Source organism: Piliocolobus tephrosceles, chromosome 13 (genome assembly GCF_002776525.5).
Source record: "Piliocolobus tephrosceles isolate RC106 chromosome 13, ASM277652v3, whole genome shotgun sequence".
In the NCBI taxonomy this organism is placed as follows: domain Eukaryota; kingdom Metazoa; phylum Chordata; class Mammalia; order Primates; family Cercopithecidae; genus Piliocolobus; species Piliocolobus tephrosceles.
In genome coordinates, this window is record NC_045446.1 from 1,719,814 (window position 1) to 1,738,645 (window position 18,832).

General features: G+C 61.7%; 1 protein-coding gene across 1 annotated transcript; it reads left to right on the forward strand.

Annotated features, from left to right (window-relative positions):
* The first annotated feature begins 544 nt into the window (after nt 1–544).
* MRPL23 (mitochondrial ribosomal protein L23) lies at nt 545–9,628 on the forward strand. Its single transcript, XM_023183367.2, has 5 exons — nt 545–699; nt 4,055–4,177; nt 5,268–5,350; nt 5,889–5,962; nt 9,377–9,628. The coding sequence occupies exons 1-5, from the start codon at nt 683–685 to the stop codon at nt 9,539–9,541; spliced, it is 462 nt and encodes a 153-aa protein (XP_023039135.1). The 5' UTR covers nt 545–682; the 3' UTR covers nt 9,542–9,628.
* Nucleotides 9,629–18,832: the final 9,204 nt, after the last annotated feature.

The window sequence follows — 18,832 nt, forward strand, 5'->3', positions numbered from 1 at the left end:
AGGGCGAGGGGAGGGGCCCTGGGGTTCTGGACGCGGGGGGAAAACAGCCAGATGGAGAGAGGGGCTTCAGACCCCAGACCCGGGGACCCGCCCTCCCCAGCACTACAGCCCCAGGTCTCCACTTCCAGCCCCCGGGGGCAGCTGCAAGGGCAGCGGTGCGGACCCGGCTGTGGCCTGGAGCTGCCAAAGGGCAGGGGCACGGGTGTGGGGGTCGTGCAGGCCCGAGTGCTGGGAGGCAGGGCAGACAGGCCCGAAAGAGTGCGACGGCGGCGAGAGGCCTCTGGGGCTGGGGAGGGTGCGGGCGTGGGCGGGGCGCGAGCAGCAGGGGCGCGGGCCCCGGCTTCAGGCTGTGGGGGCGGAAGTGCGGGGCGGGACTGCTGCGGTCCTGCGTCCTGTGGGGCCTGCGGCGCGGGGGGTGGGGGGCGGGGCAGGGTGCAACGTGGGGTGCGGGAGGGGGGGGGGGAAGGGAGGTGGAAGAAGCCGGCGCGGGGCGGGGCGGGCGCGGGGCTGGGGACGGCGCGGGCAGGCGACGCGGCTGCGGACGCGCGACGCGGGCGCGGACGCGTGCGGGGCGGGCGGTGCGGCCTCCGGAAGCGAGGGGGCGCTGTGCCAGGCGGCCGCCGTGCGGGGTGGGCGTGCTGCTCCTTCCGCCTCGCGGGCCCCGGAAGCGCGCGCGGCCGCCATGGCGCGGAACGTGGTGTGAGTAGGGGTCGTCGCCCCCCCCGCGGGGCGCCCCTTAGTGTCACAAGCAGACGGACCCCACAGGGCGCGCGGACTCCGGGGAGTGGGGTGGGCGTCCCTGGGTCCCCTCCTGGCCCGGGAGAGGCGGGGTCCTCCGGGACCCCCATCGTGGCTTGGGGCACGCGAGGCGGGTGGCGGAAGAGGCCCCCCGCCAGGTTTAGGGCAACCCCGGGGGGCGGGCGTGGCCGGGCTGGGGACAGAGGGTAGGAGTCAAACCCGCGGAGGCCACGGTGTCCCCGCGGGGGGGCTGGGAGGGCGGCCCAGGGGTGGTCCCGCTGCCAGGGCCGAAGGCGTTGTCTGGAGACCTGTCTGGTCGTCACGGGGCAGGGGCCACGGCGGCTGCTGGGTCCAGGCGGGGAGGCACGGGCGGCCCCCACCGCAGCTCGGGCGCGGCCTGAGGCAGAGGAGCTGGGAGTCCGGATTGGGTTTGAGTGGGAAAGGGCAGCTGACCCCAGCCCGCGGCTTTGGGACAGGCAGGGCCGGAGACCCGGTTCTGCACAGCCCAGACCCCCCACGCCCTCTCTGCATCTTCTCTGGATTCCCAAGGGGCCATCAGGGCGCTGTCCTGCCCCACTTCGCCTTCCCCAAATTGAAGCAGGAAACCCTACATATTTCTTGGTGAACGAATGACTCGGGCGTAATCAGTAGATGTGGGCTCTCGGGTGGGGTTTGGAGAACAGTAATCAGTATTTCTGGAGAGAGACGGTCAAGAGGCCAGGGTGTGGCTTTGGAGGCCCCTGCACGTAGCTGGGGAGAGACGGGAGGGTGGCAGGTGGGACCCTCAGTGGCCGAGGCTTCCTTCAGCAGACATCTGGGACCGGTGCTGCACGTGACCCTAACCTTGGGGAGCACCCAGCACCAAGGAAAAAAGGGTCTTAGGCCTACACCGCCCTGAGCCTCACGTGAATTGCACGCTGGTCCTTCCCCTGTCCCTGGAGAATGAGGAGGAAGTGAGGGTCAGAGGACCCTGGTGGGGTGTTCCTGAAACTCCAAGGGTGGTGGGCCCCTGGAAACATCAGGTGTGGCTGCCCTGGAGGCAGCCAGGCGCGCACGACCGGCAGTGCACACACTCCTGTTGCTGGGGGAGCCTTTGCAGGGAGTGCTGACTGGACTTGCTGTGGACTGGATGCAGCTGGGGCGGGGGTGCTGACAGGGTGGGATCCTGGGTGAGTCACTCGTGGGGCCGTGGGGAGGCAGGCTGGTGGCAGTGAGCCAGGTTTTTGTGTTTTGAGGAAGAAGTTAGTGGAGAGTTCTACTTGAGATAGGTTACGGTCGAGGTGCTTGTGAAATACCATGGGGAGTGCTTGGGGTGCTCCCTGGGGAGAGTGGGATTGAGGGAACTGAGGGCTGGTGGGCCCATAAGGGTTCGAGTCCTACAGAGAGGCTTTAGAGCCCTGTCCTGCAGCCCTGGGTGTCGACAGTGCAGATTGTTCCAGATCTGCAGGCTCCATACGCAGACAGCCTGCGCTGCAGCCTGGAGAGGCTCTGCCTGTGAGAACAAGGACAGTGAATAGTCCTGGCCCAACCCTACCAGCCTCTCACCTGAAGCCCGCACATGGCTCTTCAGACCCTTAGCAAAGTGTGCCCTTCAGACCCTAAGCCTGGAGACTCGACAATTAATGGCCTGGGAGCTGTTGTACCCTCTTTTCTACTATTTCCTGGGAGTCCCCAAACTCTGGAATGTGTGAACCCCTTGGGTGGCCATGGCTAGCCTGAACCTGTGGGTAAAACAAGTCAGGCCCCTCCATACCCAGGGCCCACCCTTCCTTCTCGGCCTCTCATTGGCGCCCACCCCTGAAGGCTGTACTCTGAGGCTTGGAAAGGCCAAGGCCATGCCCAAGAGGAGGCTCTGCTGGGGTTGGGGGAGTGAAGACTCAGCCCCACTGGCCCAGCCACCAGGCTGCCATGTGTCAGTGTGGTCATCAGGAGGCCTGGGGTGGACATTGTTAGTGATTGGGCTTTGCTACAGGCACCTTGCCTCTGAGAGCTCCTGGCAGCTCCTGGCCCCTGCCAGGCCCCCAGGCGCAGAGGCTCAGCCCTGCCCATCACCCTTGGCCCTTCAGGAACACCCACCCAAGACCTCTGACCCTTACTCCCTCCTCATCTTCCCTAGACAGGCAGAGACCAGCGTGAAATTCATGTGAGGCTTGGGGCAGCGTTAGCCTTATGGAGCCTCTCTCTGACTTGCTGCTGGGTGCTCCCCAAGGTCAACACCGTGTGCAGTGCCTCAGATAGGTCACCAGAGACCCCTGAAGAGCCCCTCTGCTCCCCGCCCACCAAGACCTGCACCTGGGCCCTCAGACCCCACATCCCCTGAGACCCTGCAGACCTGAGTTTCTCCTGTGTCCCTCCTCCCAGCTCTGAGGCCCAAATAGAGCCAGGATGTGTGGACAGTGGCAGGGGATGGAACGGGGGTGGGGGGCAGTAGGAAGGCGCTGCCTGTCCACCCAGCTGGACATGGGAGAATGCACAAAACCAACTGACTAGAGATTCTGCACGATTGTCACATGGCCCACCAGCCCAGGCTGAGTGCCGGTCTAGTTTTCGGTAGCCACTTGGCACTTCTCCAGCTGCCTCCGCTGGCTTCTAGCGGGGTGGTGGGGTATGGCGGTCAGCTCATATTTAGTGCACCAAATCAGAGTCTGCCTCCGCTGGCTTCTAGCGGGGTGGTGGGGTGTGGCAGTCAGCTCGTATTTAGTGTACCGAACCAGAGTCTGCTGGCAGCACCGTCTTCCAGGAGCCTGAGCCTGGTTTGCCTGCGTTCTCCATCCTGAGGAGCTAGGCCCTGCTGCCAACAGGAGTGCAGAGCTGGCCTTTCTGTCCCGTGGCGTGTGGTCCTCTCCGGCTCCACTTCACCTGAGCAACAGGAGAGTGGGCCGGCCGCGTAGGGTCTGCTCTCCCAGGGATATCAGTGCCCTGACACACATCCTTGAGCGTTGCCACCAGCTTATTGGGGGAATGCTGTCTGCGGGGTTCTGATTTTTGTTCATTGGCCCTTTCTAAAGTCTGACCTTGGGAGTCAACAGCCTGTGCTCCCCGAGTCAATGCTAGGGACTGGCTGTCCTCCTTGGCAGGCCCGTGTAAGAAAGGGGCTGTGGGGACCTCTGTGTCCTTGGGTGGTGACCTGTTGATAGCTACCCCCTTTCCTGCCCGCCCCTGTTTTGAGTGGACATGCGGGGTATGGGGGGATCTGCAGGGTTAGCTACCCCCTTTCCTGCCAGCCCTGTTAGTGGACATTCGGAGGTCGGCAGGGTTGGCATGTCGGACTGCCGTGGCCTAAGTATGTGACGTGGACCTAATCTCTTCTGTACAGGTACCCCCTGTACCAGTTGGGTGGCCCACAACTTCGGGTGTTCCGAACCAACTTCTTCATTCAGCTGGTGCGGCCCGGTGTGGCCCAACCCGAGGACACCGTGCAGTTCCGGATCCCCATGGAGTGAGTCCCGGAGGATTCCGGCTGGGGTGGGGGAGTGCCCTCGGGGGGATCCCCATGGAGTGAACCCAGAAGGATTCCGGCTGGGGTGGGAGAGCGCCCTCGGGGGACCTGGGTCCTGAGTTAAACAACTCAGCTCACGTGCTAGTCTCTTCCTGCTGGGAAGGCACCTCAGGCAGCCCTGCCGGGCAAGTATTGATGGAGTGCCCGTAGGTAGGGAGCCCAGCAGGCATGCTGCACGCCGCCCTCCCACCGGGGAGGACTTCACTGGAAGCCTTAAAATTTGGACCTCTGTGCTCATGTCTTCTGTTGAGTTCCTGCAACTTCTTTTTAGGAGAGGCGCCCTGGGAGGCTGGGTTGGGAGCAGGCCATGATGTGCAGAACCGCTCAGAAGAGCTGCCTTGACCGTCAAAGAAACACACAGTCCCTGCGAACAAAACTGGGGTGCTGCTCTGCAGTGTTTAAGATCACAGGTCCCCAGCTCAGGGCTGACGCGAGCCAGGCGGGACAGCAGCGTGAGCTCCCCGGGGGCAGAGGTCAGGACTGTGCCCCCTGCAGAGGCCCGGAAGCTGGGTTGACAGTGACTGTGAGGTTCTACAGTAGCGGGAACATGCAGTTAACGCACCGGATCCCAGGCAGGCCTTTCCAGAAGGCACTTCCTAGAACTGCAGAGCACCATCAGCCGCAGAGCAGGCCTAACCCTGATGCTACCGACGGGCCCCAGGGCAGACGAGGTGGGGCAGCTGCCAGCCAGGAGTGTGCAGAGACCGTCACCTCTCACAGGCACTTGCCCGGAGTAGGGAGCCATGTGGGGCTGTGGAGCAGGCCAGGGGTTGGTTGGGCAGTGTTCCCACTCCCTGGGGTCTGTGCCACTGCCACCCCATGCTGGTGCGTCCAGAGTAGGGAGCCTTGTGACCAGTAGCACTAGTGTTGCTGGGGCTGCCTGACTCCGCTGGTGCTGGGCACCAGCGCCCAGCCTTCTTCCCTGCCACCTGTGGGCCTTGGTCTGTCGGCCTCTTACCCTTGTTTGTCTGGGACAGTAGTTTTGGCTTAGCCTGGTTAAGATGCCCTTTTCTCTCTCCTTCGCCTCCAGAATGACAAGGGTAGACCTCAGGAATTACCTCGAGAACATCTATAACGTGCCCGTGGCTGCCGTGCGGACACGGGTGCAGTATGGTGAGTGCCCACAGGAGATTCTTCTGTTGGTGTCGTGCCCATCTGTGCCACACGCCTACCTTGCCGAGCCACAGCCTCAGCCACTGCTGGGGGGTCTTGGTCTGACTTGGCTCATGGAAACTGAGGCACAGGGTGACTTGTCAGGGTCACATAGTGCTTCCATGCCAGAGCGGGGATTGGAATTCAGCTGGGCTGGCCTGGGGTCCACTCTGAGCCCTGACTCCGAGGTGGGACTGCAGTGGCTGAGGCTGGGCAGCAAAGTGCTCGCTATTCCATAAGCCCCTGTCGTGTGTTCTGGCTGGTGCTGTTTCCGCTCCTTTGTTGAGAGCCTGCTGGCCTCTGGAGATGGGACGAGCCTGCGAGCCTGCTGTGCCGGCTCATTTGATTTCCATGCCCATTTCCCTGAGAAATCGCCTTTTTCAGTTTTTAAAAACATCTTTGCATTTTTAAGAGAGCAGAGATTCGTTTTCGTGGCATTGGCCTCTGAGGATATAAGTTTTTAAAGTTCTGATTTTGTTTTTTCGCTCCCTTCCGGCAGGCTCTAACAAGAGAAGAGATCACAGAAATGTGAGGATCAAGAAGCCGGACTACAAGGTCGCCTACGTGCAGCTGGTGCGTGTGAGCTGGCCAGCCCCGGCGGGGCCTCCGAGGGGCTCCTTGCAACTGTGTCCTTGGGGATGTTTGTGCCAGAGACGCTGAGCTGGGGCCCAGGGAGCCCCCATGAGGCCGGATCTCAGGGCCGCAGTGCAGAGGCAGTCTCCACATAAGGTCACGCTCCGTCACGGTCTTGGGGGTGTCAGTGGTGGCGCTGGGAGCACGTGAGCACTGGGGCGCATGGGGCACATCTCAGCGTCCAGCCATTTTGTGATTTTGAAGTTTGAATTCTCTCTGGGCAAAAGCAGCCATCACAGGCCTAGTGGGTTTCAGCTCCAACACACACCAGGGTGTCTGAGCATGGGACGCCCCGGCCTCTGGAGAGCCTGTCCTTGGCCAGGTTTCAGACAGAGGCCCCTGAGGGCAAAGGTCTTTGGTGCCCAGGCAGGTCTGGCTGGCCGGGGTCTTGGCCGAGGCCCACGCCTTGCGTTGCAGGGTAGCAGGTCCCACAGAGTTGTTAGGGCTCAACAGGCTGGTTCTGAGCAGGTGCTTGCTTATGTGTCCTGGAGGGGCTCTGGGGAAGAAGGACCCTCACCCCACATTGCCTGGGCCTTAGTTTCTGAAACGCAGACTTGTCAGGAGTGAGACCCACAGTTTCAAAGCCTTTCTTCGGGCTCTTTGTTTTGAGTCCCAGGCAAACCCAGAGGCACTTTCTCTCTGGGCCAAGATGTCTACAGACTGCCCCAGCCGCCTCCTGGGCCTCCCCGCTCTGCCCCTGGGGCTGGCCTTACTGGGTGGGGATGGGGCTCTCTTCCGGTGTAAACGGTCCCTGGAGGCTGAGCCAGTGGCCCCTGCCACTAGATGGCAGTAACACTATTGTGAAAACCGCCTCTTGGGCCAACTGGCTTATTTTGGGGCTAAGGAGGCAGTTTGTTCAAAAGGCCAAGTTAACGTGGCAGCTTTTCTGAAAAACAGTCACATTTGTTGTTCTAAACAGGGGCCCCCGGAATAATTTGGCCTAATATTTGCCGTGCATGAAATCAGCCAATCCAGGTGGGGAGAGCAGCCGTTGGCCTCATAAAGGCCTCTGTGTGCTCAGTGTCAATTGGGCCCATCTGTCTTTGTCATGGCATGTGGGTGGACATCCCGTGTGCCGGCACCACCACGGGCACTTCAGAGGCAGCTACGGTTACCAGCGGCATTCGAGTCATCCGAACCCTTGCGTTTTTCCTCTGGGCCCCACCTCCCATGAAAACTGAACCCAGCAGCCCCGGGATCCGGTGTCTGCAGCTGCCGCCCGGGTGTCGTTCCCCCTCTGTGAAGTCCAGGCAGCCAGAGACAGGGCAGGGCAACTGGGAGCCTGGAGGGTCCCTGTTGGGCATGGTTCCTCCGATTCCAGAATTAAAATTTGTAACGGGTCCTCACCCCCTTCCTGAACTCCAGCAGATCTTTGCACAGCCTAGAAATGGGCCATGGCCGTTGGTCCCTGTCCCCCCGAAAGGGGACTCTCAAGGCCCTTTCCTGTCTCGTGTCTGCTGAGACCTTGCTCAGCGTGTCCCCCTGGGCCCTGCGCCAGGGCTTAGAATCACTGCTAATTGCAAAGCCCAGGGAGGGAGCATTAGAAAGATAAATTTATCCACTTTATTTGGAGTTGGCCGCTGTGGAAAGGCCCTGTCCCACATGGTGGGAGTCCCACATTTTTTTCTCTGACAACCTGATAAGCATCTCCTTGGCCCAAAGTCCTGGGAGCTGTAACCAGCGCCTCAGTGACCCACACAACAAAAAGACCATTGACCGCCCGCTGCCCCGAGGCCTGTGTGGACGCTGAGCAGCGCAGGAATGAAGGGCGCAGGACATGAGAGGCAACTCCAGAACAAGCCGCCGTCGCCAGCTGGGCTGAGCTCCGTGCTCGGAGCTCCGGGCTCCAGGCGGGCAGCAGCCCCCAGGGCGCCCTGAGATTCCTGAAGGCAGGGCTGCCTTGTTTACTTGTCATTAGGACATTTTTCTCTTCCTGTTGTTTACTCCGATCAACTGTCTCTCTCCTTTCTGGAAGGATCAAGGGCTTTTTTTTTTAGGTACAAGGTGAACGCTTCTAGAAAGGGGAACCCCCTGGGAAACCATGCTTGGCATCCACAAACGGTGTTTGTCTTCTGTAAGAAACAGATTTTCTCTCACCAGCTTCCCCCATTTCTTCCCGAAACTATGACAAATGGCCATGTTTGTGTTTTAAACTGTCATTTCTGACTGCCTCAGAAAACTAGCAGAGTCACCTCCACATAGTAAAGGTAAACCTCCTGTTCAGGGCAATCAGCCTCACATGTAAACGATTGCCCCTCGGTATTTTAAAAGATGCAAAGTTTAGAGCTGTGTAAGCCAATCCTCCTGCAGGTCGGCTGTAGCGCACGCAGTGCCACCTTCCCCACCAGCCCCTGTGCTCTGCGCCAGGGATCGGGGTGCATCCACCTCCCTCGCAGGGTGGAATCTGGGCCTGTTTCCGATCATACTTGGCTGCTTGCCCACATCCAAATTTATTTACACAACAAGGGTCTGCAAGAGCCAAATGTACTTGACTGATTTTACTCACTAAAGGTTTCCAGATTCGGGTGCCATCCTCACTCCTCCACCTGTCTGGAAACAGAAGGGAGGCTGGCCGCCCCGACGTGTGCCGGCCCGCTCCTCCCCTTCTCTTCCCTCTCCTCTGGTCTGCTCTTTCTTTCTGCTCTCGCCCCTTATCTTTGGAGCTACTTAGTAATCAGCAAGTTAAAATGGCTCCTCATATTTGCTCAGGTCCCCAAAGAGCAGTATCCCCTCCTTCTCGTGAACCCGAGCCACATGCCGTGGCCTGGGCTGGTGCTTGGCCAACACAGACATATTCTGAACTCTCAGCAAAAGATGTAAGACCAGTTAATTGGCAGACCCGGTCCTGATTTATCAGCTGCTGCACGTGCATGTTTCTTCGTACGTGATGTTCATTTTAATTGCCAGGCTCTGGGCTGGGAGGAGGGGGAGCTTTAATGTGAGTACAGCCTGAGGCATTTTGGACGGATAGGTTCAGCGTGGTACCAGACGTGATTTGTGTCATGTTTTTCCATGCCTTGTCCCTGCCCCCCCAGTCCAGCCAGGTGGCCCTGTGCTAGTAAATGGGTGCACCCAGGGCGGGGGCAAACACCAGGCCCTAAAGAGACAATGGTGGGGAAAGCGGCCCTGTCCTGGAGCTGTGGCTTCCGCTGCGGCATGACACTGGGGGCCGTGGCTGTAGGGCTGCTTACATTCCAGGCAGGGACGCTGCCTCAGGAGGCCCAGGGAGGTGCCTCTGAGCAGTTGAATCCGGCGCCGGCAGAAAGGGGCTGCCAGGAAGCATGAGGCTCCCCGTGGACCCCGCTGCTGAGGAGTCTTTGCAGCTCTGGCTGGAGCCTTTGTTTTCCCCCTTAGGCCCACGGACAGACCTTCACGTTCCCAGATCTGTTTCCCGAGAAAGACCAGAGCCCCGAAGGCAGCACTGCCGATGGACTCCACGACATGCTCGCGGAGGAGAGGCAGCAGAGGCAGAGCAGTGACCCTCGGCGGGGCGGCATCCCCAGCTGGTTCGGGCTGTGACGGGGCGGCCATCAGGGATGCGCCCTGGTGGGCACTGTGGCAGAGCAGCCCTGACACCTAAATAAAAGTCTTGCTGCAGGAGAAAGAGCAGGAAGCTCTGTTTCCTTCTTCTCTTGGGTCTCTGGGTGCCAGACATGCAGCAGCCACCCCCAACTCTGAGCGCCACGTGGCCTGGCTCTGCTTTCCAGGGTCTGGGCAGTGGGTGCGGCCGGGGTCTGGTCTCTGAGTTGACAAGGAACTGAGGGTGGGCAGACTGGAGACGTGGTGGCCCCATGCTGGGGAGGCGGGTTGGCCAGAGAGAGGGCCACACACAGGCTCAGAGCTGCATGCCAGGTGGGGAATGAGACACGCAGGTGAAATGACCCAGAAGATCTGAGCACTAACATTGAAAGCCTGAGCCCAGAGGTGTCGGGAGGAGTGGAGGGGTCAGCAAGAGCACGGGACCGCGCTGGGTGAGAGAACAGCCTGGCCTGGACAGAAGTTCTGGGGAGGGGCTGCCAGGTCAGCAGCCCTCAGGGGGCCTGGTGAGGGAACTCTGGCCCACCTGTGGGTTTCAGTTCGGCACAGTTGGCAGCAAGGACCCAAGAAGGGCCGGGAAGGGATCCGAGGGCAGCAGCATCTCAGAAAGCCATGGCGGAGAGGTGCCGTCGGGAATGGGCCCAGGGCTGGGCCTAGGGGACAGGGAGGACCCAGCCTGGAAAGGTGGTTAGGGCAGGGGGCAGGGTGTGGGCAGCAACCACTGCAAAACAGCTCTGTGGGCTGCGAGAGAGGAGAGGGTGGGCTTGAGCGTCCTGTTGGAGGTGCCCGGTGGCCTCGCAGTGTCTGGGTGGATGCCTGCGTCTAGACCCTCGTTCTGTCGCCCAGGGCAGGTCAGGACGTGCAGCTGCTGCCTCTGATTCTTGTCTAAAGAGTTCTGTATGGAAGCCTGTGGCCCTGCCAGAGGCGCTGTGCTGCCTCTGCTAGCCTGGCCTGGCCTGTGGGAGCAAGGGGGTTGCCCGGCCGCCATTTACGGGGCCTGAACCTGGCAGACTGGCCTGGGTTCCTGTTCCAGCAAAGCTGGACGGGCCGGCCGGGGCAGCCTCCAGGGGGCCCTGAGCTGGATGCAGAATTGATTTTTGGTTTTAATGATGTATTATTCAGGACCTTCCAAGGAGCCCGGATGGTTTCCAGCCCCTCTTCCCAGAACCCCTGCATCTGGTGAGGCCCACGGCCTCCAGAGCCCCTTCTGGCCCCGTCTCCGTGCAGCAGCTGGTGTGTTCTCAGAAAGGGTTCCAGAGGCCTCGGGGGTCCTCTGTTTTTCTTAACCTGCCCTTGGTTCCAGTGCTTCCCCAGAAAACCCAACATGGAGGCCAGAGCAAGGCCCCCTCCCTGCTGTGTGGAGGCAGCTCCGGCTTGGGAATCAAAGCCAGGGCCCACGTGTACGTTGGGAACCATCTGCCCTGACCAGGACGGAGCTGCACTCGGGCGTCTGAGGGAAGGCCCACGGCACGGCTTTGTTGCACAAAGTTGGGTTTGCCGTGTGAGCCTCCCTGTCGGAATGCTCGGGAGGACGCAGGTGTCACGTGGCCTCAGGACCAACCCCGATCTGCAGCGTGGGCCTGTTGTGGTCTGAGTGAGGGTCCTGGCCTTTGCTTCTGCTTGGGCAGCCTACGAGGGTCTTGCAAGAGGAGATGGCGTGGCAGCTGGCTCAGCCTCCCCTCCCCCAGCCCAGAGTGCAGGCAGGATGAGATGCAGCGGGGGAAGCGCTCGGCTAGGGGGTGAAGGCCCGGGCAAGCTCACCCTTCAGTGTTGATTTAAAGGGATGGGGAAGGTCAGGAAGTGGAGCCGGAGAAATGGAGTCAACTGTATTTTCCTTAGAGAAATAATTCATGGGGCCTAGAGCTCTGAGGACCCTAACTCACGGCAGGGGAAGAAGAATCCCATCTTTCATCCACGGCATGTCCAGCCCCGCACACAGGGGCCAGGCTGTTAGCAGCCCTGCTGGCGGCCAGCGCACCAGGCACACTCCATCACGGCCGCCACCCCCAGACGCAGCCCTGACTCCGGCTCCAGCCGCCTGGGCCTCCAGACCCTCCTCCCGCCCCATCTCACCCTGGCCTGTGCTGTCCTGTTGGAGCCCCCATGTCTCCCGCAGGCCTCCCTGCCAGGAAGGAGAAAGGGGCTGGGGAGCTACTGCACAGCGCGCTGGGGGCTCCCCCACTCCCCAGTTGTCACTGGGCATCCTTCTGCATGGCAGCCCACTGACCCTGGAAAGGGGCTGGCTGAGGGCAGAGCCTTAGGGGAGATAATAGCCTTAAGGGCCTGCCAAGTGCCTGGCCTGGGCCCAGTCCTAGAGAGTGCCTAGATGGAGGCAAGACCAAAACGCAGGGATGAGCGCAGGGGTGAGGCTGAGCGCATTTCTTGAAGAATGGAGGATAGGGACGGGCATGTGGCTGTCCAGTGTGAGAAACGGGGCTGCCAGTCCTCGGCTGGGGCGGGTAATTCACACAAGACCCCACTTTCTGGGTCATTCACTTGACCAGTGGTTTCTGGTCTGAGCCAGGTGTCAGAACTGAAGCCCCCAGGTCTCTGTCCCAGCCACATGTGCATGACCTAGCTATGTCACTGGATAGTCTCCCCAAAGCATCCACACCCACCTCACATGCCTGCTGCAGAGGAGCGCAGAACAGGCTGGGGCGGGCAGGCGGCCCCACTCAGGGTCTGGAAGGCTCAGCCTCTCTCCAGGAACCCTGCATGCTGCACCCGTGGAGCTGAGCTTGGGATAGCCAACCAGGGCCGTACGGGGAGGGCCCACGGGAAGGGCCCCGGGTGGAGTGGGATGCTCAGGGCTTCAGCCGGGAGTCTGCTCCCACCACCCCAGGCACACTCAGAGCCCAGAGAAGGGACTGGCTGGACGTGCCAGCTCCCATGACCCGCTCCTGCCTGGAGGCTCGGGGAGGGAGGGACCAGCACCTGGGCAGGTCTGTCTTTTCCCCAGTACAAGGGCCCCACTGTAGTGGCTCATGTGCTAACACAGGCTCTTTCATTGACGGGGACCAGAGAGGGTCTCACAGGGCCCCTCTGGCCTGGGCGTCAGCCTCACCACCCCCACACCTGGGCAAGACCCCCGTCCAACCCAAACAGGCCGTTCCTGCAGAAGGAACTCGCCCGGAAAGATTAATCTCCCAGTGCTGACAAGGCCACTCCCCACCTGTGTCTGGACATCCTCAGCGTGGCAGGAGTGGGAAAGGAGCCCTGACCCCAGAGAGGGCAGGCGGGCCTGCGGCCTTGCCTGCGTCGCCCCAGCCGGACGGCCCTACCCCTTGTGGACATCTCCAACCGGGAGCAGGGTAGGGGGCAGCCAGAGACAAAGGCAACAGGACGAGGAGAGCCGGCCGCCCTGCTGCGTGTCCCCATTGATGTTCCTTTATTGCCATGCCAGAGTGATGCAAGGTCCAGGCAGTGCCCCACTGCGTGCATGGGAAGGGGTGGAGGGGCCCTCAGGACCGCACCAGGCTGTGCTCAGAGCTGGATGGCCCCACTTGTCTGTGCTGACAAGTTATAGCCACGATGGGCCCAGCTCTCCAGCCCACAGGAGCCCATGCCCTGGCAGCTCCAGGTGAGCCAAGCTGCCGGAATGGAGCAGAACCCCCTGGCCACCCTCCCTCCTGTGGGCGTCTGGTTCTCCTCAGGAGCTGGTGGTGTTCCTGGGGCGGCTCGACAGTGTCCCGTCTCGAAATGGCATCACTTCTGCACCTGGTGGCAGATGGGCAGCCGGGCGCTGGGGCAGGAGCGGGCTCTTCCTGGCCCTGGCTCCCCGGGCTCCTCCTCTGCCCCGTCCTGCCCCCTCCCACCTCCTTGAGCCCCTCTGCCTCAAGCTCGCCAACACACATCTCTGCAGTCTAGAGCCTGAAGTCACGTTCCTGGTCATCCATCTGCATTGAGGTTCCCAACTTACGGCCTCCAGCAGGGACTGAAGGCCAGGGACACAGCGGTTCCTAATGGTCCACTCCAGGGCTTAAAGTGAGGACAGGCTGGAGCAGGCCAGCCCCTTGAAGGTAGCTGTAGTGGCTGCCATCTCGGGGCTGCCCTCCCACCTCCCACCTTTCATGCAACCGTCAGTCGTATTAGCTAAGTGAATGAGTGAGGGAGTGACCGCCCGATTCAGGAAGTCGGCTTGGCCAGGTGGGAAAGCTGGGCTATCATCCTCTTCCTTGGGGTTTGATGGGTGCTCCTGGCCAGGGTCTGGCTGAGTGGGCAGGTGGCATGAGCCAAGCACCGCCTGGCATCCCTGCCTGCCCATGGTGGGTCCCCCAGAGCAGGAGGCCTGTGGCTGCAGTGATCTGAGAGAGCACTGGCCTTGGGATGCTCTTTTCTATTTTTGAAGAACAGCTTTATTGAGATGAAGTTCGTGTACCCTGCAGTCCACCCACTCAGTGGCTTCTAGTATATTCCCAGAGTTGCGCAGCCTGCTAGAACATTTTCTTCACTCAGAAAGCAGCACGCACCCCTTAGCTGGAGCTCCCTGCTCCCCTCTGCCCCTGGCTACGACTGGTCTGCTTTGGATTGGCCTGTTCTGGATGTTTCATGAGTGAACCACCCAGGGTCTGTGTGGCTTTTCGTGTCTGGCTTATTTCATTTGGTGTGGCATCTTCAGGGCGCACCCATGTCGCAGCCTGCACCAGGATCTCCTTCCCTCTGTGGCTGAGTTGTGCTCCACTGTGTGAACGGTCCTCGTGTTCATTCGCCGTCCATCAGCAGACATGTGGCAGCTTCAGCCTTTTGGCTCTCGTGAGCGAAGCTGTGGTGCACACGCGTGTGCACACTTTGACGTGGATGTGAGCTTGCCATTCCTCTTGGAGGGATGGGGCACTTTCTTGCCCGTGGCATGCATGTGAGGCTGCTGTAACCTCACCAAGGAAGTGACTGTCCCAGGCTCTCAAGGGGCCGGAGGATGGCCGAGGGATGGGGCCGGCTCCACAGACGTCCCTACTGTGGAGCTCCAGATGGGGTGCTCATGAAGGCGACGTCTTTCTGGGCTGCTTCTCACGAGGGGCCCAGGTGGGCTCCCGAGTGGCCTGGAAGCTGGGGAGAGGCGTGGATGCGGATGGCGTGTTTGCTCTTAGGCGGCCCCCAGGGGGTTCCTGCAGGGCCCTGGGAGCTTGGCCTGGGCTGGGGCTCGGGTTGGGGCTCAGGAGTTGGACCGAGGGGCCCAGCCCCAGGGCTCTGGCCACCTGTGCTTGCTCCCTTCCCTGTCATTCTCTCCCATCTTAGCGTCTCTGTCCTCCTCCTCCCCAGGTGCCGCACCCTCAGTCCCTTCCTCTCTATCTCCAGCACCACTCACAGCTCCACACCCCCGGAATTCCCCGCGTTGTCGCCTCTGTGTCTTGGGGCCCTGGGAGCAAGCACAATGTCTGCAGTGCCCCCGTACGTGGTGGCCGGGGCCTGGGCTGCGCGGCACGTGGATGCCCGCCTCATCTCCATAGCCGGCTAAGAGTTCTTTCGAGGCCAAGAATTCTTCTCTTTGACCATATTTCCACCCCTCCGCCTGCCGTAGGGCACTCTCCATAGTGGACGCTGCTCTTTGCCATGGCACGCTGGGAGGACAGGACTGCTGGGGCCCCCGTGTTCCAGCCTCTCCTGATCCTCCAGACGCTGCTGCTTCCTGGGCCCGGGTGTCTGCGGGGATGTCCCTCAAGGTTCCCACCCAGCTCAGCCTGACAGGAGCCGCACCCTGCGAGGCCTCAGACCACACCACGCCGGGTGGGGACACCAGGCCCTGAGTGACCTGTTCGGCGTCTGCGTTCCCCACCCCACCCCGTCTGAGATCATCCCCAGCACCAGTCCCCCCAAATCGATTCATTATTTCTTTGTAAATAGGGCTTTTTCTAGTCAAAATAGTCAGCTTTTCTTGTTTCTCCGACATCTGGCTTTGATTGGCCCTGGCCTCCGTGGACGCTGGGGCCCTGATGCTGTGTCCAATGGGGAGGGCCAGCCGGGCCTGCGTTCTCCCTGCACGAGGCCAGCTCTGCGAGAGGGGAGACCTCCCACTCATCCTCCCCTGCACATCCGCACTCCTTGCCTTGGCCTGAGCCCAGCTCTGCAAAGCTGAGACCCTAGAGGACTCACCCCGTGGTTAGAGTGACCCCTGCTCTGGAGCCCCCGTGGAGGGAGGCTGGGGGCGCTGGCCTCAGGCCCAGGACAGAGCCGCTACCCCATCCTCCCTCACTGAGAGACATGAGACAGAAGATTCCAGAAATCCTGTGGCCCTTCTTCATGGAATTCACAGAAGCTCAGATGTGCAGGGTCCCCAGCCTGTCCCTGGAGGGTGCAGCCCTGGGGCCTGCAGCAGACACTTCCCGCAGAGACAGGGATCCACAAGTCCAGGTCCCATCACCTCAGGGAAGTTGGGGGCTGGGAAGGGATGTGCCCCTCGGGTCCGACAATAACGCCCCTTCCTGGTTCTCCACTCCTTCCCGTCAACGTCCGCATGGCAGGAGTGCTCCACGCAGCGCCAGGGACTCAAAGCCCACCTTTACACGGTCCTCTGAGCTCCCCTGAGGGCACCCGCTCCAGTGGGTGGAGAGGCCAGGCAATGAGTGAGCAGCTTCCCCTCCAGACTGGGGAGCCCATGGCCCTGCTCCCACAGAACCCGCTCCGCCGGGCCAGCCCCAGTCACGTGATGCTGCTCGCCTCCTTCCCACAGGTTCACTGGGAGAGCTTCGTGTCCCTGTGTCCCGTATTCTCAGCACGGTCACTCAGCCCTCGGTGTGATGACAGTGTCATGGATTTTAGCGATGATCACAGAAGGAAAGGTGTCGTTGTCTGACAGTAGGAGACGACACCGGTATTTGGATAATTGTGGAAATGCTCAGATATCCCAGGATAGAAGCCTGGACGCATCGCTGAGGTTGATGGATTGGCATGTGCCTCCCCCTGCACCCTCCTTGCCAACGGGCACCCATGAGCAGCTTCCTAGGGTGTGCCTGGGGTGCCCCAGGCCTCCCACATGGCCGTCCCTCCTCCGGCAGTGGTGCCATTGTGCACATCTGTGCTCCCTGCTTTGGCCTGGGCCCACTGAAGGGAAGGAGTAGGGAAGTAGCCAGAGGGCAGCCTGAGCCCGTGACTGGGCCCAGTTAGCAGCAGGCTCAGCTGGCGGAAATGACCAGTCACAGATGCCGAGTGAGGCCCACTCGAGGCCGGGACACCGTCGTGCTCCCAGCGTGTGGGCGCTGGGCATGGTCCTGGCCTGCAGGAGTTTGCCACAGACGCCAGGAGGAGTGAGCCGGGCCCAGGATAGAGCACAGGAGACCACCAGGAGCGGCTTGGGCCCCGTGTCTGGGGTTGACAGCAGGACCCTGGGCAGAGCTTCGGGGTTGGGAGAAGATGCTAGTGGGACCAACCCTTCAACTCACTCCCTTTCAGCTTCTCAGCCTGGAGCCAGGGCCGCCCAGGCAGGCCCCGGCGTTCACAGCTGCGGGCGGCCCCCCCGCCCCCCGGCCTGGGGGAGGTGTTCCCAGCAGCCCGCGCGGCCCGGGGCAGGGGTGAAGCAGCCTGTTAAACAGAACGAGGTGCTCCGGCTAGTACCTTAGCTTTACGAAGTGTTTGGAATTCCGACGGCCCCGCAGCTGGGCGCGCCCTGCCCATTCTCCCTGGGACTTTACCGGCGGCCAGGGCCTTAAATAATTCTTACAAAAACCATGTCAGCCCCAAACTGTGTGATATCTGATTTGTAGCACTCATAAAACCCCATGCCTGCTGCCAGAGAGGGGGAGGGCCGAGCCCAGCCTCACAGGTCTCATTTCCCGCCTGCGCGTGCATGGCGTGAGTGAGGGGTGCCCTGGGGGAAGGGTGGCCCCGAAGAACTGGACCCCTGCAGTCCCCCCTGGGGCTCCCGCCTTGCCCTGTGGCCCCTGCTTCCCCATCAGGGGGATGGCGTGGGTCTCCCTATCGCCACATTGGAGACAGCCTGTTGCGCCCCCACTTTGTTAACTACTGGAGGAGAGCCGGCCTTGGAAGTCACGGTGTCCCCCGTGGCAGGGACAGCAGCAGCGGCCTCCTCAGGGCCGGCGGAGGGCACAGCTTCTGCCAGCAGGACAGTATGGACGGCACACCCGCCGGACGGTGCGGGCCAGGTGTTGGGGCTTGGAGACCCCACGGGGAGGGCCCTCGCCCACCCAGGATGGAGCTCAGGAGGAGGCCCCCAGGCAGAGTGGGGGACCGACCTTGTGAAGCGCAGAGTGCCCTGAGTCGAAGCTGAGGCCATGTCTTGTCCTCTTTCAGTGTTCCGAGCAGACCCCCGGTGCCCGAAGGTGGGAGCCACGCTGCTCGGCCGCTCCCTCCCCCATCACGGGCCAGGAGGTGCCCAGATGACCCCAGGGCAGCTGGGCCTGACCATGGGCATGGAGGCATTGAGGAGGAACTAGGCTCGTCCCACCTGGAATGCCACTGAGGACATCCTGGTGACGCCGGGCGGGAGCAGGAGCCCTCAGCCTCAGGGCTGCAGGTCAGGGGGCCTGGATAAGCCCTGCTTTGGTTGTGGGCACACCGGGGAGGGGGCGGGCCCATTGATTGGTGGTTCCTCGGTAGGGGATGGTCATTAAAGCCCTAGATCAAAGGGCTCTGGAAACACACGCTCATTAGGAAGGCCAGCGAGCCGCAGGCCAGGGGCGTAGACAGGGGTCTGCTGTTCATTCCCCACCACCGGGGTCAGAAATCCCAGGTCCCCCACCCCCACCCGAGCCACAGGCTGGAGCCACAGAACGCCCATGGGCCTGGGCCATGGCGGGCGAGATTCTCGGGCGGTCCCCAAGGCCCCCACCGTTCTGGCCTTCAGTGGCCATCCTGCAGTTAGTGAGAGGACCGATGGCTGGCCACTGGGACCTGGGAATCGAGGGCCCTGCCCACGGGTGTAGGAGGGACACAGGGGCTGCCCAGGGGCTGGGGCACGGCACTCCCCCCAGCTGGCTCCTAGTGGCTGGCAGACAATGGCCACCACCTGGACCGGGAGCACAGGAGGCTGGGGCCTAGGAGCAGGCCTGGTAGCAGCTTCTGGGAGGGAGGCCTGGCTGCAGGTATGCGGCCTGGGTGAGGGGCCAGGAGTCCGGGTTTCCACTTGGAGCTGCCGCCTTGCAACCCTGAGGCCCTTGGCTGCCACCTTGTCTTGCTTTGTCTAAAATGTGGAGATGAGGCCGGACACAGTGGCTCATGCCTGTAATTCCAGCACTCTGGGAGGCCGAGGCAACTGGATCACTTGAGTCCAAGAGTTTGAGACCAGCCTGGCCAACGTGGACAAACCCCATCTCTACTAAA